At 42.0% G+C, this 23098-nt stretch overlaps 3 protein-coding genes across 4 annotated transcripts in view; all 3 read right to left on the reverse strand.

Annotated features, from left to right (window-relative positions):
- The window catches only part of whrnb (whirlin b), a 55063-nt gene extending 54848 nt beyond the window's left edge, over window positions 1-215 (reverse strand). For both annotated transcript variants that reach the window (XM_087848863.1, XM_087848862.1), the window contains exon 1: window positions 1-215. This exon is cut by the window's left edge and continues 810 nt beyond it. The gene's annotated coding sequence lies outside the window, so the exon portion shown is untranslated.
- Window positions 216-8419: 8204 nt separating this feature from the next.
- The window catches only part of noxa1 (NADPH oxidase activator 1), a 30779-nt gene continuing 16100 nt past the window's right edge, over window positions 8420-23098 (reverse strand). The window contains exons 11-17 of the mRNA XM_087848860.1: window positions 17828-17896; window positions 17458-17545; window positions 12307-12395; window positions 10498-10658; window positions 10176-10284; window positions 8878-9001; window positions 8420-8745 (exon numbers count right to left, since the gene is read on the reverse strand). Coding sequence (XP_087704986.1) covers window positions 8636-8745; window positions 8878-9001; window positions 10176-10284; window positions 10498-10658; window positions 12307-12395; window positions 17458-17545; window positions 17828-17896 — 750 coding nt within the window. The 3' untranslated portion in view covers window positions 8420-8635. The remainder of the gene's footprint in view (window positions 8746-8877; window positions 9002-10175; window positions 10285-10497; window positions 10659-12306; window positions 12396-17457; window positions 17546-17827; window positions 17897-23098) is intronic.
- On the reverse strand, window positions 18437-21855 carry LOC148100119 (uncharacterized). The gene is made up of 2 exons (XM_087848859.1): window positions 18812-21855; window positions 18437-18700 (listed from the first exon to the last, which is right to left on the reverse strand). The coding sequence occupies exon 1, from the start codon at window positions 21604-21606 to the stop codon at window positions 19396-19398; it is 2211 nt and encodes a 736-aa protein (XP_087704985.1). The 5' UTR covers window positions 21607-21855; the 3' UTR covers window positions 18437-18700; window positions 18812-19395.

Here is a 23098-nt window from a genome sequence, read left to right on the forward strand (position 1 = left end):
CGAGTGCCCCGCACACGACGTGTCACCGCGAAACCAAACATTTCCACAGTCGATGCCCGTATTCATCCGGCTCTGAACAAAGCAATATGTCCCCGCGTGTTTTATTCCATGCACAACGCCAGCTCCACCGCCGTCCACGGAAAGCTCTCCTTATCAATATACACAACCTAACTGCACCTCATTACATTTGATTCATTTCCCTGCAGCTCGACCCTCCCAGCGAACTCAGCGCGCAGAGTGGAGCGCTGAACTCAACGCGCTGACCCTTTATATAGGAAATGACGCAGGTGCGCGTGTGTGTGTTGCTAAGAAACTGACAACACTATTCACCCTTATTTAAATTATTATGTTGGGCAATTCATTACCTAATATTTTAGTCACAGTGTAGATGAGCCGATCTGATGAACAAAAACAGATCCCTGCTCTGTCCAATCAGAGACAACTTAAAAACGACGTGTAGGTTGGATCGTCCACATGCATTTAATAGTAGGTGTCGACTTATCAGTCTTTAAGCTGATAAAGCAAATATGTCTCAGACGCGTAACTAAAGCTTTTTCTAAGCTGAGCCTCCTCATGAGAGGAAGACTGTCTCACAAACATTTGTGTTGCACTATAGTGCTGCTGAGGGGACACTGACAGCACAGCACGACTCCGTCCAGGTGAACAAAAGATCATAAAAGCCACTTTGGCATGAAATCAGGTTCCTTGTGTGATCCTACAGAATAAATGTGTACCGCCTACTGTTTCCACATAGTGGCTGATCACGGTAAATTTATTTATTTGTTGTTTATTAGACAGCAATAAACGTTTAAGACATGAATAGAAACTTCCATTGGCTGACACTTAAAAAGAAGAAAAAGTCAGTTAAACTTCTGGGATATTGATCTGGTCCGTTAAGTAGCAGCAAGGGTTTTAAATCGGTTTCAGCTGCTTCTGTGTTAATGAACAACAGCAGGATGGCTGAAGCTCAGGGAGTAGAAGGTCGTCCACTAATAGGAAAGCAGAGAGTTCAGTTAGCCTATAATATTCAGGCATTTTACAGAGAAGGAGACACAAATTGCAGTGTAAGTCATTCTATAGTGTAAATAATGTTAAGTAGTAATTTCATGGTAATTTAAGGAAAACCAAACAATATTTCCAAATATTAGGGCAGCCATTCAGTGTAAGTAAGCTGCACTTTTCAGGACACAGGCCATATTATGGAGTAACTTCATCTTGTTATCCAGGTATTTCACACTGCTGAAGTCATTTGTGTATAATGAATATTCTACTAATCAACTGTCTTTTTATATGAAATACAAATAACACTGTGATGAGAGCTTTTCTCCCTCTTATTTGATTTTATACATTGATACATACACTCAACCTTTGCAGGACTCGCCTGAGCATTTAATAATACAGACAAGGTGAGTTTCATTAACCTTTTTAATTAAAAACAAAAACATCAAACTGAACTTTGTGAGCGAGGATAGCACACTGAAGCTTTCTCCTTTCAAAGGACAACAGACAACAACATGAAATTAGAGTTTGGCACAGGATCCTTCTGTGACCAAGCAAGTAAGAAAACAGGCCTGGACCCTTTTTCTTCAGAGTCTTAATTCTTTGAAGGTCCGATTCAACAAGGAGCTGGAAACTTTCTTCAGACAAGACATGAGATGTCATTTGAATACTAAATGTTCAAAGAACCAGCTTGAGATCATTTAAGATTTGTGATCACCATCTCCTGCTACAAACATCCACACCAACAAGAGAATATTTTCACACATCCTCAGGGTGGTTATGGGGGAAATGCCAGTATATCTGAACAATCATGCAAATACTCAGAGTCCTTGAAGTGACTTTTCTTCCCCATTCTTACCCTTGGTTTGAATATCAATAGGCTGTTTTGACCTTGTCTACATGCATGCAAACACACTGAGTTGTTGCCATGTGATTTGGTGATTAGATTGTATTGTTTTCATACCTAATGAAGTGGCCAGTGCAGTTGTGTATATAAATCCTCAGCATTTTAATAATCCTTGCAACAGTATTTGATACTTTTCTTTCCGACCTGAGGTCGTAGGTTAATGGCTCAGTGCTTGGTTAGAACATATTTACATACTACGTTTACTTTTGTGTGAGAGAAGAACGACAAAGTCAGTAGAAATATTTTTAAAGTAAATGTTAGGGCATTACACTCTTTTCATTTTATGTCAACACGGTGAACAGGTGAGGTGTTCTCTCAGTGACAACGTGTCCCATGTCTCTCTTGAAACTTAAATTCCTTGGTGTCTGTTTCTGTATTTCTAACAAACATCAACACCTCCCACCTGAAATAAACTACAGGGTGGATTTATATGGATACAGCGTAATAACATGGGAATGGTTGGTGATATTAAAGTCCTGTTTGTGGCACATTAGTATATGTGAGGGGGCAAACTCCTCAAGATGGGTGGTGACCATGGTGGCCATTTAGAAGTCGGCCATCTTGGATACAACTTTTGTTTTTTCAATAGGAAGAGGGCCATGTGACACATGGTCTTTCAACCTTCACTCGTCTGCAGACGTGACAAAATCAATCATACACATCATATTCAAATGAGTATGGTTTATTAACCCTCATGCTGTACAGAACCTGTGATGTCTGCTCTGAAAACATTTGGATTTAGGGATTAACATAGTTGCCATGGTTTCTGTCTTCTCTTATTTTTTTATTTCCGGTGTGATCAGAAGATGGGCCTGCAGGGGAAAGTCGCCCCCTTGCAGGTCAGGAAAAATGGGATAACGTAAAGACAAAATACAAAGTATGCTGTTATGAAGAAGAAACACAAGTTATTAAATGTACTTTTACTAAGAGTTGTTGTGTTGTTTTTATTTGTCTACTGTCATTTTTGATTTCCTCTGCCTTTAGGATCCAAGTATCCAGCGTCAGGAGAGGGAGTCAGTGGGAAGCCCTCATGGATGAGGTGATAGGACAGATGCCTTCCATTAGGCCTCCTGTCTTAATTTCTTCTCTCGCTGAGGACACTCCGGGGCCGAGTGCAGCAGTGGGTGGCCAAAATGAAAGGGAATCGGACACTGATGAGGAAGGGAGTCAGCCAATCACAACAGGGAGGAAGTGGAGAAGGGATCGGGATGATGAGCTGCTCAACCTCATCAAAGAGGATATGTGGCATCAAAGGGAGGCCAGGGAGAGAAGGGCGCAGGAGAGCAGGGAGAGGGTGGACCGGTACCGGTCCGTGAGTCGTTTGGTACCGGGCCGCGAGAGTTGAGGCTCAGGTGTGAAATGTATAGTTTTCAGGGTTTTTATCGGTTTTCAGCGTTATTTTGTTATCGTTTTTATCGTTTACTCGGTTTTCCTGGGTCTTTTCACGTGTGTTATGAATAAATCTTCTTTTTTTCGGTACCGGTACTAGTTTTATTTTGTTGTATTTATCCGCGACACCTTAAAGGCCGGTCCGTGAAAATATTGTCGGGCATAAACCGGTCCATGGCACAAAAAAGGTTGGAGACCGCGGCCCTAAGGTACCCCAGAGCAAGGCACCGCCCCAACACACTGCTCCCCGGGTGCTGGATTGGCGGCTGCCCACTGCTTCACTGAGTGAATGGGTTAAATGCAGAGGACTAGTTTCCCTACGGGGATTAATAAAGTATACATTACATCATATTATCCCCCATGGAGGAACTTACAGAGGCAGTAACTAAAAGCTGATGACGCAGCTTTTTGAGTGGCAGAAAGTTGGATGACAAAGCGCTATAAAGCTAGATTAGCTCAATCTACGCTGGAGGCAGCTGTTTGATTACAGAAAATGTCGAATCCTCACGTATTTCTGATCCCTCGCCGCTGTCTTCTGCTGAGTCTCTTGAGGAAGGGACGGCGGGGGAGAAACCTAGAAAGGGGGGGAGGAATTTCCATCTTTAATAAAACCAAATAGAACAAACTGTGCAACATTGTATCCCGAAATACAAATTTCCAGGAAAAGTGAAGCCAGAGGCATGGACCTGAGTGAAGGGAGGGAGCTGGGTTTGGAAGTAGGCGGACCTCCTTCCACCTCTCTTCCTCCCCCCAGCCAGAACTCACAATCCACTCCTCTGGGAGACCATCCCTCACCGACACTGCAGTTCAGTGAGGTGAGAGATATTCCCCCTCTCCGTACAGCTACAGGAGACCTGGACTCCTGCCGGATCACTCCGGCTCCACAACTGCTACACATAAGTCCTTCTTTACCGTCATCCCATCCTCTCACTTCTCTTCTTCCCCCTTCAACCTCCCTTCCTGCGCCGGAGCAAAGACAGGGGGAGAGACCTGGGAGGGTGAAAGCTATGCCTCTAACCTCCCATATGGATTTTGTCCAATAATACACAAAAGAGGCAATAAACCGGGACGAAAAGCCATTCATTAAATCAAAATAAAGGCATTCACTCTAATGTGTCGGCTTTTTTAGGAAACCTCCAAAATATGACGGGTCCAAGAACACCGAGCAGAGTCCTCCTCCTGTAGTCCGAGCTCTGGATGACTGCAGGGGCGCCCCCTGGGGGAGGTCGGGGAATGGACTCAAATCCAAAGGGTGAAAGGAGCTCATGTAGAAAAAGGTGGTGGGAACAGCATGATGATAGCAAGGTCTGTGAGCCATAGTATGGCTGAGTACAAAGTGGCGGCGACCTCATCTGACCCCAAAAATATCCACCCCGCTGAGCCTCCAGCCAGACTCGCCTCCTCCCGGGGGAGAACCCGAGAGACGACAGAGGGTGAGAAGGAGAGACAAAAAGGAAGAACAGTGAACAGGGCATAGGTATCATCCCAATTATCATAATGCTAGAAAAGGGAGGAAAATTATGGATTGGGAATTCTGAGGGAATAAACCAATTTGGTTTATTAAAACCAAGTTTCATTTTGTGTTTCTTAAGCCATTCAGACGTGGACTTGCTGTTTTGGATCATTGTCCTGCTGCAGAACCCAAGTGAGCTTCAGCCTGAGGCCACAAACAGATGGCCGGAGATTCTCCTCCACAAAGCTTTGGTAGACGGAATAATTCATGGTTCCTTTTACTACGGCAAGTCTTCAGGTCCTGAGGCAGCAAATGATGTCGCTCTTCTGAAATGTTGTGTTACTTTTACGCCAGATGTCATAGGGCACACACCTGCCACTTCATCAGTCTCGTCAGAATCTTTTCCCAAATGTCTTGGGGGATCATCAATATGTTTTCTGGCAAAACTGAGACAAGCCTTTGTCTTGGATCCTTGTCATGCACCTATGGTGGAGTCATGAACACTGACCCTCACCTGCGGTTCTTCAGATGTTGTTCTGGGGTCTTTTGTGAGAACTCGTCCCTGCACTCTTGGAGTCATTGTGGTCAGTCAGCCTGGGAGGTTCACCGCTGTTTCATATTTTCACCATTGTGGATAACGGCTCTGACTGTGTGGAGTCCCACAGCTTTAGAAACAGCTTAATAACTCCAGACAAACAGATCTCAATTACTTAGTTTCTCACTTGTTCCTGAAATTCTACTGCTCCACTTTGTGTAGACCGAAAGGTCCGTCTTAAGTGTTTCGTTTTTTTGATTGTGGCAGAAATCAGGCCTGGGTGTGGCTAGAGAAATTTAATTTTTCAGAGATGTGACACACCACAATTAATTTTTGTTATCATTCGGGGTCACTTGTTCATGCAGGGCCATGTAGGTTTGGAAGCCAAGGAATAAAAGTGGCTTTTCAATAGAATTTTGAAAGTGTCTAAAGTGTCAAAAGTGTGACAAACATACCAAAAAAAAGGAAATAGGAAAAGGGCAAACACTTTTTCATACCACGGTACATATACTCTTCAATAAAATGACTGAATTTCTGTTGTTATTGTCATGTGTTTACAAATATCGTTTATCTTCTGCTTTACCTCGTGATTTAGGTCCTTTATGTTTTATCTCGTCTTCTGTTCTTAGTTTTGTTACTGTCGGGTCCTTCTGTTTATTCCCATCGTGTTTCCACTCTGTTCCTCCGTCTGTGTCTTTGTTTTGCTGTGATCCCAGTGTTGTCCGTCTGTCTTCCCCTGTATCAGCTCTTCTGTCTCACTTCCTGTTTTATTTTTAATAGTTGTGTCTTGTGTTCACTTTAACTTGCTTCCAGTCTCATTAAACTATTTCTCTCCAGGTTATCTCTCCCTTTATTTACTCCCTCAGTCTTCCTTGTTCGTTGTTGCGTTATCCTCAAAGCTGTTCTCCAGCTCTGGTCACTAGATTGTTGTTTATCTCCTTTATCTGTGTTGCCTACAATAAGTTGTGTTGTTACTGTTGAAGATTCACTCTGAGTTGTAACTCGTTCCCTTACTAATTAACTAATACAGATGGTTAGGGTGTAATGAAATCTAAAATCATTCCTCACTGCACACAGAACATTTGTTGACTGCTTTCGCTCTCTTATGTAAAGCTGATACGATTCCCGTCCTTTCTGTGACGGGGATGTGGGCGCTGATTCTGTGCATTCAGAGAGAACTGCAGTAATTAGAGGTCTCTGTTTCATAAGCCATCTGACATCAACAGCTGTCTGCTCACACATCACAGACAGGATTTTACATCTGCCATTCTGATGACGGCTAAAAGCACCTGACATTTCCTTTCCTCGCTATTGATGCACAAAGTAGTGAACTTTTCATGGTTCTGAGTCTCGGTCTCCCACCCAGCTGATCTCACTATCTTTAACCCATCATTAAGACACAGCTGGGAAAAAATAAAAGGCACCTCAGAGCATTTCTATTAACAAAGCAGAACATGACATATATATTTTAGTCTAATGAGATGCTTATGTGCTTTTGTAGCTTTTACTATCTTAAATAAGTATAAAAGTGAGTTAAAGAATAAGTGGGTGTTGTCATGGTGTGGGGGAAAGAACATAGTACCTGTATTTTTCAATTCAATGACATTTTATTTGCACCAAATCACAGCATCAGCTGCCTCGAGGTGATTTCTACTGTAAAGATCCTGCAGTAATATAGAGACAACCCGAACAATCACATGACCTCCTGTGAGCAACCACTTGGTGACAGCAGGAAGGAAAAACACTCTTTTAACACAAAGACATGGTCAGACAGCATGTTGCTAATATTTATAAGGTGAATACAATAACACAGTTTTATCTGAATGTAGAAACAGGAAATTAGAGATTATTCAGGCTTTTGCATTTTTAAGACTTTCCTGCACTTTAACTTTAACTGGTTTATCTCCTCTGGCTTCACTGATATACATAGCAATGAAAATATATGCTGCATCTTCTAAAGCTGCATAAGGGCAAAATACAGCATGTGTACATTTGGATCAAGGCCTGCTTTTGGTATATATGGTTATTACTTTTGAGATGTGATTACTCCTCTGACTGATTTGTCAGATCATGTTTTGAGCGTATTTCTGAGTGTCAGGACTCAGATCAGCCGATCCTCTGACTGATAGCAAAGCTCAGGGTACAAGCACAGTAGTTTTGCAGGTGTCTTTGATAAGGCCGTTTGCTATTTTTCACAGAAATCCAAAAAACACCACATGAACCACAATAAACGCTGTGTTACGTTTGTCACAGCAACATTTCGAGGTGTGTTGGTTTCAGCTCCACCCCAGCTGTTGCAGACACCGACTACACCTTATGTTCCTGCCTCTGCTGTAACCCACAGTCAGCACGTTGTGAGCTGGTCTGTACTGCTGGAAAATGTCAACATTGAGATTCACCATCTGAAAGGGGCTGATGCTCGGTGTAGAGTTGGGGTTACAAATCGTAAGTTTGGGGTCCTCCAGGTGATCCACAGCTTTTATATCATGTTATTGTTTGCAAATATCGTAAATGTGTATCTTCCTCTAAAATCAGTGTTAGATGCAGGAGTGGAAGTTCTTTTTAATAAACTGTTTGTTATAGAAACAGATAACAGACCTTTTGGGTTTTACCAAGTTTGGTAAAAAAAAAAAATGTACTTGATTAGAGTCTCTCTCATGTTTTCAACTAAGGCTTGTTTATATAAATCTACATATATGTCTGTGAACACGTGTATGCATGCATATATATACTGTATACATGTGAATAATCATGTGATGCTTTGCTGTATGGCGGGCAGGATGCAGCCAAACGCAGGAAATTTAACTGAAAGCAGCAACTTTATTGCTGGATTCACTATTATCAGTATAAAACTCACTACAACAGTAGAAAATAAACCAGGACCTGAGAATTAAAGTTACTTGGAGCACAGAGGACGAACCACAGCACTGCGAGGGTACGACACGACAACTAACAGAGACAAACACAAAGGGCGAAGGTAATGCAAAACAGGAAGGAAGCACAGCTGGGGCTAGTCCGACATAACGAGACAAAGGAAGCAAAGAACAGAACAGAACAGAAGCTCATGAACCAGGAAGTCTGATATCACACTTGAGAGTATATACATTAATAATATTATACATCAAACATGCAATAAAGATTATATGGTAATGATGGATACACCGATATGATTGTTTTCATGTATAATGTTTTTAAACAAAAGTTTTTATTAAAAAGTATCTTCGCAGCACAGTGAAGACAGCACTCGGTGCACTAACAGCCTCGTAAGCTGTTTGCTTGTTCCAAGCCTGTAAACTGTTACATTCATAGAATAACAGGTGCTTTAAAAATTAATGCAACAATGAACTTTTGATTACAAAATCTCTGAGCTCAGAGCGATGTTGTTATTCTCCCTGTAGGCGAAGCAGCTGGGGAAAATCCCAATACTTCCTGCACAGTGTCCCTCCAGCCACTCCTGATTAACTACAGACGAGTGTGACAGAGAAAAACAGGAAATTAATACTTTTTAAACAGACGACCCAGGACTGCAGCATCAAGTCAAATTGCAGACAGAAACAATAATTAGAAGTTTCACTTTGAGCCGTGGAGCCTCACCTTCACTGAGGATGTCAATAGTGTCGCCTTCACTGAACTCCAGGTCTTCTGGCCCCTGAGCATCATAATCATAAAGGGCCACCATCTGGTAGAGGATAGTACGGCTGGCCAGGGGATCTTCTTTCTGCAGGTCAGTAGCACAGTGTGAGTGAGCTGTGAACCAGCTGAGATATAATTAGAGAAGCATCTTCACATTTTTTGTTGTGTTACAATTCGACACAAAAAGACAAACAGTTAAATGTAAATAGCATTTCTTTAAAAGTGCGGCAAAATTTCATGTTCGTGTTTTATTTTTGCATTATTGATAAATATAATATTTAAAGCTGAAATTACTAAGACAAAGTTACTTGCTGTCTTTTGCAGTGTAAAGTATTTTGTACTAGTATGTGCTCAAATATGGGACCTAACAGGACTGCTTGATTTTTTTAATTCCAGTAAGTCGTTACTGCAACGTTTCAGATGTATCTGCTCTAAATTACACGTCCTGATTTATTTTGTTGGTGAGAAGAACCCGTGAATATCTGAAGCCTTTAGCTTTGATGGTTTTTCACATATTTCTGTACAAACACTACCTCCACATTTTTGTGCACATTGAAATGTACACATGGAACAAAACGTATGACAGTTTTGTGGAAATAAAAATAAGAAAAATTATTGAATGAGTTAGTACACACACATACATATATAAATATATGCATGGAGGGGAAGAGCTACGCAGGACCCTCGAGCTTCCAGGCCTCTGGTAGAGGACCCGAGCTTGAAGGAGACAGACAGAATCAATTCATTCAGTCATGAATTGCAATGACTTGAATTGCAATAAATAACTGGAACTTTATATCTTTTGACTGGTAGTGTCAATGAATGAAGGTACTAGTAGTTGTGGTCTTTCAGCTGTCCATTTGGAAAGTGTGCAGTATATGCAAGCACTGGAGACAGGGACACTGTAGCTACGATGCCCTTCGTGTCTGATTCTGTTCTGCTGCTTTCAGTTATTCCACAGCAGATCTTCTGTGTCAGTGTCACCCTTTCCCTGCATCCTCTTCTGTCGCACCAACCTTGTGCATGTCCTCTTTCATTACATCCATAAATCTTCCTCTTTTGTTCCTGCCTTGCAGCTCCATATTTCAATCCTTTGCCCGCTATAATAACTATAATCATCCTTTCTCTTCCCGTCCAAACCATCTCAGGCTTCCTGCCTTCTTATGAACATGAACTAACACAACGTTTATAACGTGTGGGGAAGTTGGTGGCAGCGTGGCTGTGGCACCTCCACCACCATATTGAGTTTGGATACAAACCTGGCACCACAGGGTAGCTCTGCCGGCCTCGGCCAACTGCTGCACAGTGTGAGCTGACTCGATTTCCTCATCCAGAGGTGTCAGCACGCTGGAGCCGTGGTGCTTACGTCTAATGAGAGAGGACGAGGGAGAGAGAGGAAGTGTGGATCAGCAGGAAAATAGATGAAAAACTGGCATAAGAGCAGGAAAATACAGGAAATGAAAATCTTCTGTTTGATGTAGATGTCAGATGTCTGTACACACTGTAATGTTACTCTGATGGTATTTGTTTGTCAGCTGCTGCTAACAACAGACAAAAGTGGGCTGACAGCCGTGCAGTTACCTGAGGCGCAGATGAGACGCCGGCTGGTCCAATTTCTCTGCGACTCGTTCCTTAAGTTCACTGTATGTGGTGTCCAGAGGGACAGACAGAGCCACAGTGTAGATGTAGTGAACCTTCACCACCACAGAGTCCTCCTCTGCTCTCTGAGCTGAGCTGGCATGCTGCGAATACAAGAACGTCTAAAGATAAATCATCGGAAAACAGGTCAAAGGAGCTGCAAAGAAAAGCGTCTGGACTTCTTTAAGTTGCTTGAAGACGTTTCACCTTCATCCGAGAAGCTTCTTCAGTTCTAAGGTCAAATGGTGGAGAGTCCCAGATTTAAACCTAGTGGGAGTTTCCCCCCACAGAGGGACAAAAGGACCCCCTGATGATCCTCTAATCGCCTGAGCCAAGGTGTGAAACTGGGTGTGGGTCCCAATCAGCCAGAGTTTCAGGTGAGTTTATTGTGAAACCTCTAAGCATCTATGTCCACTGTGAGCGACCATCTTTGAACAGAGGCGGTGGTTTACGACACCAACTCTCTGCCATCTATAATCCAGTTTTGAGTTCCCTCCCCAGACGCCTTAACGCCCACTCACACCCTGGGCCATCTGACCTCAGGAATTCATGATAAGGTGGGGCCAGGTGATTGGGACCCACACCCAGTTTCACACCTTGGCTCAGGCGATTAGAGGATCATCAGGGGGTCCTTTTGTCCCTCTGTGGGGGGACACTCCCACCAGGTTTAAATCTGGGACTCTCCACCATTTGACCTTAGAACTGAAGAAGCTTCTCGGATGAAGGTGAAACGTCTTCAAGTAACTTAAAGAAGTCCAGACGCTTTTCTTTGCAAGCTCCTTTGACTACGATGACCTGGATGACTGAGAACCTTCACAGACACATCGGAAAACAGGGTTTTTTTGTCTATTTTTTGTTAAGGTTTGTGAACTAAAGCTGCCTGTGTAGCGGTGTGGTTGCTGAATAGCTCTCATTCATTGATTATGTCATTATATCACCTGCAGTCGTCATTTCAATCATAAGAGACACGAGGCCCAGTATGTACCCAGTGTTGGGTTTGTCCTTCCTCGGCTACTGCAGACACACGATGAGCTCCATGGAAAGGCTGCAGCTACACACTACTGTAACTGGTTGTGTTACTGTGCAGACGTCATTTGCTGTTCACTGTCAGCCAACTGATGACGTTTCTAAATGCTGTACGGGGAATTAAATTGTTAGCTAAGAGACTTTCATGTTTGTGAAAACTGCTTCACTGCTGACTGGTATGTTAAATAAGTTTGAAAAGAAACTCAAACAAATAAGTGATTAGTTTAGATTTGAGTTTTGTTTTAGAACATACAACATACCAGTGTCACAAACCTCTGCAGCACTGCATGCATGCGCTGTGTCGAGAAATCTCAACAACGACTAACGACTGAAGATCATTTGATTTTCAGGAATCTTACTAGGTTTTAATATTTTGACTTCTCTCTACTCACCTGAATAATTTAGCAAAAAATTCATATTAGAGCTCAAAGTGAAACCTTCACAACGCTGTTTAACCAGCAGCACCAAGTTTCACGTGTCAGGACATGAGTCATGAGAATATTTACTCCAAAATCAAACACGTCTGCTGTCCTCCAGTGTCACAGTGACTTAACTGGAACAAATCAACATTACGCTGTTGAGTTCAACTTTACAGAACGGTTTCTTCAAATGCACAAAACTTATTATATTTAGATCAGGGGGAAAGTGTGTGCATTTGTGTGTCCGAGGCAATCAGCTGTGAGTCCTTTCAGTGCATCGGCTTTCATCTTTCGAAGGAGGATTTACCTGGTCTCGTGCTTTGGCTGTGTCTGAGGGAGTCTCAGAGTGGGTGGCAGTAATGTACGATGGGGGAGGTGTGTCTGAGGTAAGATGTCCTGCAGGGAAACACAGTAAAGTGCATATCAGCAAACACAAAAAGGATGAAAGCACACTTGAAGCTCGTGCCACTAGAGCCAGCAATGATTTTTTAAATCATTGTTTTATCTCCAGTCTTCAGTGCAGGTTTTATCTCCCAACAATACAACTAAAAAGAACAACTCAAACACATATTACCAGGAAAGTAGATTTCATGGAAAACCATCCTAAGAGCTGCACAGTGTGTGCGTTAGCATCATCCATTACACAAAGGCACAGACAATCTTCCATGATACATCAAAATATTCATGCATTTTTCTGCATTCACAATTTTATCCATTTTGACGAGACTCTCAACACCACTGGCTGAGATGCAGCCCCAAATCACGAGACAGCCTCCACCTTGTTTTGCTGCACACGCACACGTTGCACCTCCCTCCTGACCTTTACTGAACATTGAAACAATTTGAACTCAAATCTGACTATTTATGACAAAGCTTCAGCCTCAGTAGATGGATTATGGCTCAGTTGTGTTGCAGCGGTGCCAGGAGGCTATCAGAGGGGACTGATTGTGTAATTGTGCGCTCTCTGTTCTAACAGGCAGCTGGCCTATACTGAAAAAAATGATGGATGTTACATTTACAAAAGTTTAACTTTCTCCAAAAGTTGATTCTGTTCATCTGGACGTTTGCAGTGGGAGAAACGTTTCGTCATCATCAGGTGACTCCTTCAGTCTCAGCTGACTGCAGGTTTCAATCTTAAAAACAGAACATTTGCATAATGACTGAAACCAGCCCACTGAAGGAACAATGGGCTGGGAGGTCAGTTCCTTAATCTTAATTATGCAAATTCTCATGACCACTTGCATCCCAGTCACGTTGGAGGCGGTCCGTAAGAGATCACAGGATGACCCCAACCTCATCAGCAGGACCGCTCTCAGCATCGACCAAGTGTGTTTGAACTGTGTCTTCATTCCACCTACTTCACATACAAGGGTCAGTTCTACAGGCAGAAACATGGGTGTGCCATGGGCTCCCAGTTTCACCCATCGTGGCCAATTTGTACATGGATTTTTTTCTAAACACCGGGTCTCTGTGGCTTTTAAACCCCAAAACACGCTGCGCCAAAAACTGGTCCACCCCAAGGATTGGGTCCCCGACACAAACAGAGTAACATAGTGTACGCTGTTAAGTGCTCTGAATGGAGGAGGGGGCCTAAGGGTACATCTGTCACCATCTTACATGCTGTGATTGCAGCCATTCCCCAACTCTCTGTGAATGGGACTCATGGTTATTGATCAGTGGTTGTTGATCAATGGTCATGAGAATTTGCATAATTAAGATTAAGGAACTGACCTCACAGCCCATTGTTCCTTCAGTGGGCTGGTTTCAGTCATTGTGCAAATGTGCTGTTTATAAGGTTGAAACCTGCAGCTGAGACTGAAGACGTCACCTGATGATGATGAAACGTTTCTCCCACAAAATGCTACGTCCAGATGAACAGAATCAACTTTTGGAGATTTGCTTTCCTGGATGATTGAGATGCATCAAAAGTCTAACTTGTAATTTGAAAATAATTTCATGTTTCTATGGTGAACGTAATTAAATCATGTAGGATCTTTATGAAATTCAACAACTTAATTTGTTCTTGTTGAGATGACCTGATACAATCTAGTGAGAGTGGTTAGTTGCTGGACTCAAATTCACAAGATCGCACGAGATTTCAAACTGCAGGAAAATCCCTGGAGTTTTAAAAGGCAACTACACACACACCATGTATGCTATACACTATTTATTGTGGTTTAACCTGTCAAGGACAAAAACGTACGGAAAAATTCTGCCTCAAGCCTTGAAATCATAGCTTTCCTACTTTTGTTGAGCCTCGATTGACAGCTTGGTGGCGTGGTGGTTAGTGCTGTTGCCTCATAGCAAGAACATGGGTTCAAATCCACAATCTGGCTAGTTTGCAGTGGGTTCTGTCTGAGGACTCTGGCTTCCTCCCACAGTGAAAAGTCATACAGTTATTAGAGTTAGGTTAATTGGTGATTCCAAATTACCCTAAAGTGTGAATGTAAGTGGTTGTTTGTCTCTATGTGATAGACTGGTGAGCTATCCAGGTCGCACTCTGCCTCTTAACCTGTCACTTCTGGGTTATGCCCCACCCCCCTGCAACCCGGATAAAGATAGGAGGATGGTAGTGGCTGTAAATCTATTCAGCTTTTATGTTAACCAGACTCTAGACTTTGTTGAACATTATGTATGAAGACAAATGTAATTATTTAAGTGACCAAGTAGTACTGGGGGTAAAATAGTGTTGGAGTAAAATGACAAAATTGTGAAGGATTAAAATATTTCAAGAGCTCACCTTACTTCATCTAAACATGTTTCAATCACATTTTATCAGCACAACATGCACAAGCTTATTGAATATGAATAAGTACCTTAACAAAATCTGCATTGGCTTTAATGAGCACCACAGGGTGATGCCAATAGTTTATTTTGGAAAAGACATTCCTGATTAGTTTATGGCAGAAGTGGGCAATTGAGTTTTCCAATGGGTCTGAAATCGGGTGAACAAGAAACTTCATAAGGCCTTCACAGCAGACCCAGTTTGTCATACGGCCCTGTGAGAAAATGAATTGCCCACACCTGGTTACACATCAGATCATTACTGATTCCATCAAATAAAAGAAGTTCATTTTATAAATTTTGTTCATTTAAAGTGTCAGAAAGGATTTTCTCTTTCAGGATATGACCACTGGCTAGTGACTTATGTTTGTCAAGTCACTGGTTAGTGAGCATGAAGTTTAACAGTCACATGACCCCTCGCCATCACATCTATTTTCAGAACAAGCCGACAATGGCAAAAGCCAACTAGCATAGTTTCTATTTAGCATAGTTTCTATCTAGCATAGTTTCTATTTAGCATAGTTTCTATCTAGCATAGTTTCTATTTAGCATTCTTTCTATCTAGCATAGTTTCTATCTAGCATAGCTTCTATTTAGCATAGTTTCTATCTAGCATAGTTTCTATTTAGCATTCTTTCTATTTAGCATTCTTTCTATTTAACATAGTTTCTATTTAGCATAGTTTCTATCTAGCATTCTTTCTATCTAGCATAGTTTCTATCTAGCATAGCTTCTATTTAGCATAGTTTCTATTTAGCATAGTTTCTATTTAGCATTGTTTCTATTTAGCATTGTTTCTATTTAGCATTCTTTCTATTTAACATAGTTTCTATTTAGCATTCTTTCTATCTAGCATAGTTTCTATTTAGCATAGTTTCTATTTAGCATAGTTTCTATTTAGCATTGTTTCTATTTAGCATTGTTTCTATTTAGCATTCTTTCTATTTAACATAGTTTCTATTTAGCATTCTTTCTATCTAGCATAGTTTCTATCTAGCATAGCTTCTATTTAGCATTGTTTCCATTTAGCATAGTTTCTATTTAGCATTCTTTCTATTTAACATAGTTTCTATTTAGCATAGTTTCTATTTAGCATTCTTTCTATCTAGCATAGCTTCTATTTAGCATAGTTTCTATTTAGCATAGTTTCTATTTAGCATTCTTTCTATCTAGCATAGTTTCTATCTAGCATAGTTTCTATTTAGCATAGTTTCCATTTAGCATTGTTTCTATTTAGCATTCTTTCTATTTAGCATTCTTTCTATTTAACATAGTTTCTATTTAGCATTCTTTCTATCTAGCATAGTTTCTATCTAGCATAGCTTCTATTTAGCATAGTTTCTATTTAGCATAGTTTCTATTTAGCATTCTTTCTATTTAACATAGTTTTTATTTAGCATTCTTTCTATTTAGCATAGTTTCTATTTAACATAGTTTCTATTTAGCATAGTTTCTATTTAGCATTCTTTCTATCTAGCATAGTTTCTATTTAGCATAGCTTCTATTTAGCATAGTTTCTATTTAGCATAGTTTCTATCTAGCATTCTTTCTATCTAGCATAGTTTCTATCTAGCATAGCTTCTATTTAGCATAGTTTCTATTTAGCATTGTTTCTATTTAGCATTCTTTCTATTTAACATAGTTTCTATTTAGCATTCTTTCTATCTAGCATAGTTTCTATCTAGCATAGTTTCTATTTAGCATTGTTTCCATTTAGCATAGTTTGCCCTGTTTTGTTTCCCTGATTAGTTCCAGCTGTGCTCCATGGTGTCTCCCCCTCCCTAATTATTTTATATGTGTTTACATCCTTTGTCACTCTCAGTCCTGTTTTCACATCACACTGTGTTCTTTAATCTGTAGTGCACTTATGATACTGTTAGCATTCCTCTTTCTTGCTGTTCCACGGTTCCTCTAGTTCTGTTCCCCAGATCCTCCAAGTGTTTCCCTGGCATTTCCAAAGTTTCTCATGGAGTTTGGCATTTTTACTGCTTCCTGTTTAGTTGCTATTATGCCTCCAATAAAGGGCCGTTCTCGTTTTATCCCTGCCTGCTCTGATCCTGCATTCTAGGTCCTTTCACCAGCAAAACTGACACAAATATGGCTGCTGTGTTTTACAAAGCTTTTCTTTTCAGCACTAATTCAGTCTGTGAGGAGGATGCACCTTCATACTTCATCTGTGGTGCAACTCCAGTTATCCAAAAGTTAGTACTAGCACAAAACAGCTATACCCATTTATGTTGCCATGTCAACATTTTAATATTTTATCCTTGTTCATCAGAGCATGAAACAAACTGCTGTTATCGTTCATATACAACAATCTGGCAGAAGGAAGGTTTACTTTAAAAAAAAAATCACACAGTAATCCATTTCCTGGTTTCATGTCCGTCTTGTTAACAATGTAATACAACTGCAAATCTTAAGAGTACTCTGATTACAACCATAGTTACAAGTTTAATCATAAAGATTTTGTATTTTTATATTTTATGTTAAGAAAATCTTAAGAAGATTAAAATTACAGGACCATCTGGCAAACAGGAAGCCACGAGACCAAACACAGAGAAAACATTGCTATAACGTTGGGATGATCTGTCACAGCGGAGAGCTGCTCTGAAGGAGCAAATGAAATGAAAAAAGGTTTCAGATAAACCAGAGTGTGAGTGTGATTGACTTTTACCCTGAGGAGGAGCTGCAGGACTATGCTGAGACTGTGGGCGAGTGGGTGGCTTGAGTCCTGGTGGGAGGGGAATCCCACTGGAAATTCTCTGTGGAAGGAAGCAGAACAGGAGAATAAGTGACAAAGAATTTTCTTCCCACAATGAAAACAGATTTGTCACTGAGCAGAAGCTTGGATTTTTTGTTGAAAGTGCCTTTAATCATTTAATGTCACCAGACACAACAGTTGTGTTGTCTCATCTCGGCGGGTGAAGCAGAGAAGAACAAGAATGTCATTTGATCAATCTGTAAAGTGCCTCCGTTAAACCTCGTAAATGGGCGGCATGAACATAAATACTGTGTGTTGTGTTATTCAAAGAGAAGTTTATTACAGTGTCCTTTTTGCCTTTGGACGTCTTGACATCTGCTGGTTGAAGAAGGGATGCTGGCAGAAGTCCTCTCTGCAAACAAACAACTAAAAATTAGATTTGTAGCAATAAAAATAAAGCTTGTGTACAGAAATTCTCAGTATTGTGACTGCAAAAGAATACAAGAACCTGAGCAGGAATGAATACATATTAAGATTTATATAAAACTAACTTTATTTATAAAGCGCTTTCAAACAAAGTGCTGTACAACTATCTGAAACTAAAGCGATAAATAAAATAAAAGTGATGCATAGCAATACAAGTGAAAAACAGTAAAAATGTAAAAACTCAAAGCCACAGAATTAAGAGATTTAAGGTTTTTAAAAACCTCCACAGAGCTCGCCTGCCTAAGATCTTGAGGGAGGCTGTTCCACAGAGACGCGGCACAAAAAGAAAAAGCTCTCCAGTTGTCTTATTTCTGGCTCTAGGAACCTTTAGACCAGGGGTCCCCCAATCCCAGTCCACGAGGGCCGGTGTCCTGCAGGTTTTAGATCTCACCCTGGGTCAACACACCTGAATCAAATGATTAGTTCATTACCAGGTCTCTGGAGAACTTCAGGACATATTGAGAAGGTCATTTATAGGGGTGGGGGAAAAATGGATACTGTGTAGTATGGTGATATTTTGTTTGCTAATAATGTATCGATACAGGGACAGCAGAAATCGATATTTTGTTACAAAAAGGTTTTTGTGCTCTGACTTCAGAGCATGTTGATCCTTTTTCTGAGCAAGAATCCTGACATTCCTTCTGTTTCTACTCTGGTCGAAAGAATCCACGCTTCGTACTGATGTCCACAATTCTTTTATTCCTCTCACAATCATGGAGCACCGTGAAAACTAGAAACAAGTAAAATAATATCAATAGCACATATAATATTCATCTCAGCCACTTATTTCGTTTCACAAAGTGCACAAGTATTAAACAAATAACAGCATAATGATTTTTACCGTGTACGCCTTGAAAATCCAGCAGTAGAAAAGTTGTACATTCCAAAAAAAGTCCGCCGTGTTACCGTTCTGTCTTGTCTCTCCCGCGCACAACTTCCGGTTCCCGCGACTCACAGGAAGTGACTACTTCACAATAATTTTTTAACAGAAACATTTCTTATAAGAAAGATGTATCACTGGATTCATAGATTATCTTTTGCAACTGCAAAAGTACACAAGCATGAGAAGCAAATAAAGAAAACAAATAGAAAACAATAACGATCTCAGACGCGCTTTGGTGTTGTCATGGCAACCCACACAAACATTTCAGCGTCAGCTACACTCCCACCAATTACCTTTGATTATTACAACTGTGAACGTAAATACACTGGCATTGCTCATTAAATCAATGGTAATTCCCAAGAACCATGTTGTTGTTTTAAAACACTCTTGCATTGACATAAACAATATTCTTTTCTCAACAAATGAATTCAACAATATGAACAGTAGAATTTACATCTCCATAACATGTGCATGAAGTACAGCATAATGACAACTTCTATTTTAGAAGGGAAATCTAATCAATGAATGGCATTTTCCCAATTTTAGCTGTTTTTCAACAGGACCACTAATTTCTGAATGGGTCTCTGAATGATGGAGGGTTGGACGAGGCGTTTGCCTCCCTTTCCTAACTTCCGATCACCAGTCTGGATTGTCACCTTCCGTACAAGTCCATCATCATCCTCATGTGCTTCCACAACCCTAGCGAGTTTCCATTCATTGCGAGGAACATCTTCCTCTTTTAGAATCACGATGTCACCCACCTCCACATTACGTCTTGGTGTATGCCATCGCTGTCTCAGAGCAATATTGGCCAGGTATTCCTTTCTCCATCTGTGCCAAAATTGCTCAGTCAGATACTGGACCCTTCTCCACCGTTTCTTAGCATACAGGTCCTCCTTGACAAATTTACCTGGAGGTGGAAGTGGGATTGAGGATTTCATGGTGATCAAGTGGTTCGGTGTGAGTGGCTCCAAGCTTTTGGGGTCATTGATGTTATCAACAGTGAGAGGGCGGTTATTCACGATGCACATAGCTTCATAAAGGAATGTCCTTAATGAAGCATCATCCAACCTTCCCACACTGCAGGCAAGGACTGTGCCCAGTACGCTTCTCACTGTCCGGATTTGACGCTCCCATGCGCCTCCAGCATGACTAGAGTGGGGCGTATTCATCTGGAAGTCGCACTGATTTTCTACTAGGTATGCAGTCACTCTTTCCTTATCAAGTTCTTTCAGAGCCTTTGCCATCTCGTTTCTTGCCCCCATAAAGTTAGTTCCCTGATCAGACCTAATGTGCCTAACAGCTCCACGAAGGGCAATGAAGCAGCGCAAAGCGTTGATGAACGCGTCAGTCGTCAAATCCTCCAACATCTCTATATGCACTGCCCTTGAGCAAAAACATGTAAAGAGGAGGCCGTACCGTTTTTGGTCTTTGCGACCTTGTTTGGTGTGAAAAGGACCAAAGCAGTCCATACCACAATAAGTGAATGGTGGTGTGGGATCAACACGGTCACTAGGTAGATCTGCCATCCGTTGCTCCTCTGGTGGCGCGCGGGCTCTCCTGCACTGTACGCACTGCCTGATGTATTGGGCTACAGCCTTACTTCCACCAGCGATCCAGTAACCATTGGCTCTCAGTGCATTGAGGGTTTGTCCTCTGCCTTGGTGTTGTATCTTGGTATGATGGTGTGCAATGATGAGGTTTGTAACAGCACCATCTTTAGGAAGGATCACTGGGTGTCTTAACTCGAGAGGCACAGATGCCTTCCTCAGTCTTCCTCCTACTCTCATTATGCCATCTTGGAGAAATGGGTCTAGCTGAAAGAGTTGGTGGTTGCAAGGCAGTCTTCCTAGTTTCTGGCTGAGCGTGTTTAACTCCTCTTGAAAAGCATCTTGTTGTGCAAGCTTGACGAGAGTCTGTGCAGCTTGCTTTCTCTCTTCCACGTTTAAAGGCTCAGCAGTCCTGATCCTCTTTGCCAGCCGCTGGATACGAGCAATGACGTTGACAGCTGTAGTCCATCTTGAGAACCGCAGCAGATGCTTCTGGATGTCAAACTGCCTTGCTACATCAACCTTTAACACCTGAGTAGTCCTCACCTCTGGGTCCCCCACCAGCAAATCTGAAGTAGCCTGTTTTGTGGCTATCTCTCTTTCCCATAGAAAGCTGGGACCAGAGAACCAATTTGACTTGATGAGGTCAGCTACTTTGAGGCCTCTCGAGGCATGATCAGCAGGGTTTTCTCCTGTGTCAACATAATACCATTTCCGTGCATCGGTGGTTTCTCGAATTCTCTGCACGCGGTTTGCCATGAACACATGGAACCTTCTTGCTTCATTATTGATGTAACCAAGCACGACCTTTGAGTCTGTCCAAAAATATTCGTCATCAATCTTGAGCTCTAGCTCCTCCCTTAACATGCTGCTCACAGTTGCCGAGGTTACTGCTGCAGTTAACTCAAGTCTCGGTATGGTAACTATTTTGGTTGGTGCAACCCTCGCCTTGCCCATGACCAAGGAGCAGAATACCCTTTCTCTGCTTACCACTCTGATGTAAGAGCACTGGCCGTACCCTTGACTGCTTGCATCGGAGAAATGATGAAGCTCTGCTCTCTGAATCTCACCAAGGCTGTCAGGTATGAAGCATCTTTGAATTTCAATTCTTTCCAGGTTCTCCAAATCCTTCATCCAAGTCTCCCACCTTAACTTCAAGCCTTTGGGTAGTGGCTCATCCCACCCTGTGCCTCTCTGACACATCTCTTGCAGCACTCTTTTCCCTTCAAGAATGACTGGGGCAAGAAACCCCAAAGGGTCATACAAGGAGGCCACAATTGAGAGAATCCCTCGACGCGTTGCTGGTTTCTCCTCAAGTGACACCTTGAAGGAGAAGCTATCATTTTCAATGTTCCACCTTATACCTAGCACTCTTTGAACTGGTAAATCATCGTGATTAAGATCAACATTCTTTACCTCCGTAGCACGCTCTACAACATCAACAGAGTCAAGGACCTCTCGGCTATTGGAGAGAAATTTGTGAAGGTGCAGCTTTCCTTTGGCACACACGGCTTGGGCTTCTTTGACCAGTTCAATTGCCTTATCCACCGACTCTACACTTATGAGACCATCGTCGACATAGAAATGCTTCTGGATGAAGCTAGCTGCGGAGGGGTACTCTTTCTCACATTGGCTGGCAAGGTGTTTCATGCCATAATTGGCGCAGCCAGGGGAGGATGATGCTCCAAACAGGTGAACCTTCATGCGGTACTCTTTGGGTTCAGAGTTTGTGTCTCCATTTTCCCACCAGAGAAACCGCAGGTAGTCGCTATCATCCTCGTTCACATGAAACCTGTGGAACATTTTCTCCACATCACACATGACTGCGATGTGATGTTTACGGAAGCGGCACAGCACGGCTGTTAGGCTATTTGTGAGGTCAGGTCCTGTTAGCAGATGGTCGTTTAAGGAGGTGCCTTCATACCTTGCAGAGCAGTCGAAAACCACTCTGATTTTGCCTGGTTTTCTGGGGTGGTAAACTCCTTGATGTGGGATATACCAGACTTTCCCCAGCTCTGCTTGGTTTTCCACTTTCTCTGCATCTCCATCCTTGAAGACACCTTCCATAAATCTCACGTAGTCTATTTTGAATTTGGGATCTCTGTCCAGCTTCCTCTTTAGATGCTTCAGCCGTACTAACGCCAGCCTTTTGTTGTCTGGGAGATGCGGACGTGCTTTGAAAGGGAGAGGCATCTCCAGGTGACCATCCTTATTTTGTTGGATTCTGTCTTTCAAGATCTGCAGGAAGGAAATATCTTCTTGAGATATGCTTCTGTCACCAGGTTTTGTGTCTGCAAAATCGGACTCCAGGGCCTTGATGACAGCAAATGGTGTTATGGGTGGCACCTCTCTGACAGACACTCGATGGCAAAAACCAGTCACATCTTTAGCCTGCACACGCTGTGGTGCGCTTCCCACAATACTCCAACCAAGGTCCGTCTCAATAGCATAAGGCTCATAGTCGCCCCCAGTGATGACCCTTCTTGGAATTAATGCTCTGGAGCAGTCGTATCCAATCAACAATCCAACACCACATTCCATCAACGGGGGTATCTCCTGGGCCATGCTTACAAGATGTTTCCATTTGTTGGCTGTCTGGCAAGTGGGAATATGTGTGCGGTCAAGAGGAATGAAGTCCCTTGTGTAGGCAGGAGGCAAACTGATGGAAACATTAGAGGAAAATCCTCTAACTTTG

The sequence above is a fragment of the Neolamprologus brichardi genome, chromosome 12 (genome assembly GCF_056152115.1).
Source record: "Neolamprologus brichardi isolate AB-2024 chromosome 12, ASM5615211v1, whole genome shotgun sequence".
NCBI classification, from domain to species: domain Eukaryota; kingdom Metazoa; phylum Chordata; class Actinopteri; order Cichliformes; family Cichlidae; genus Neolamprologus; species Neolamprologus brichardi.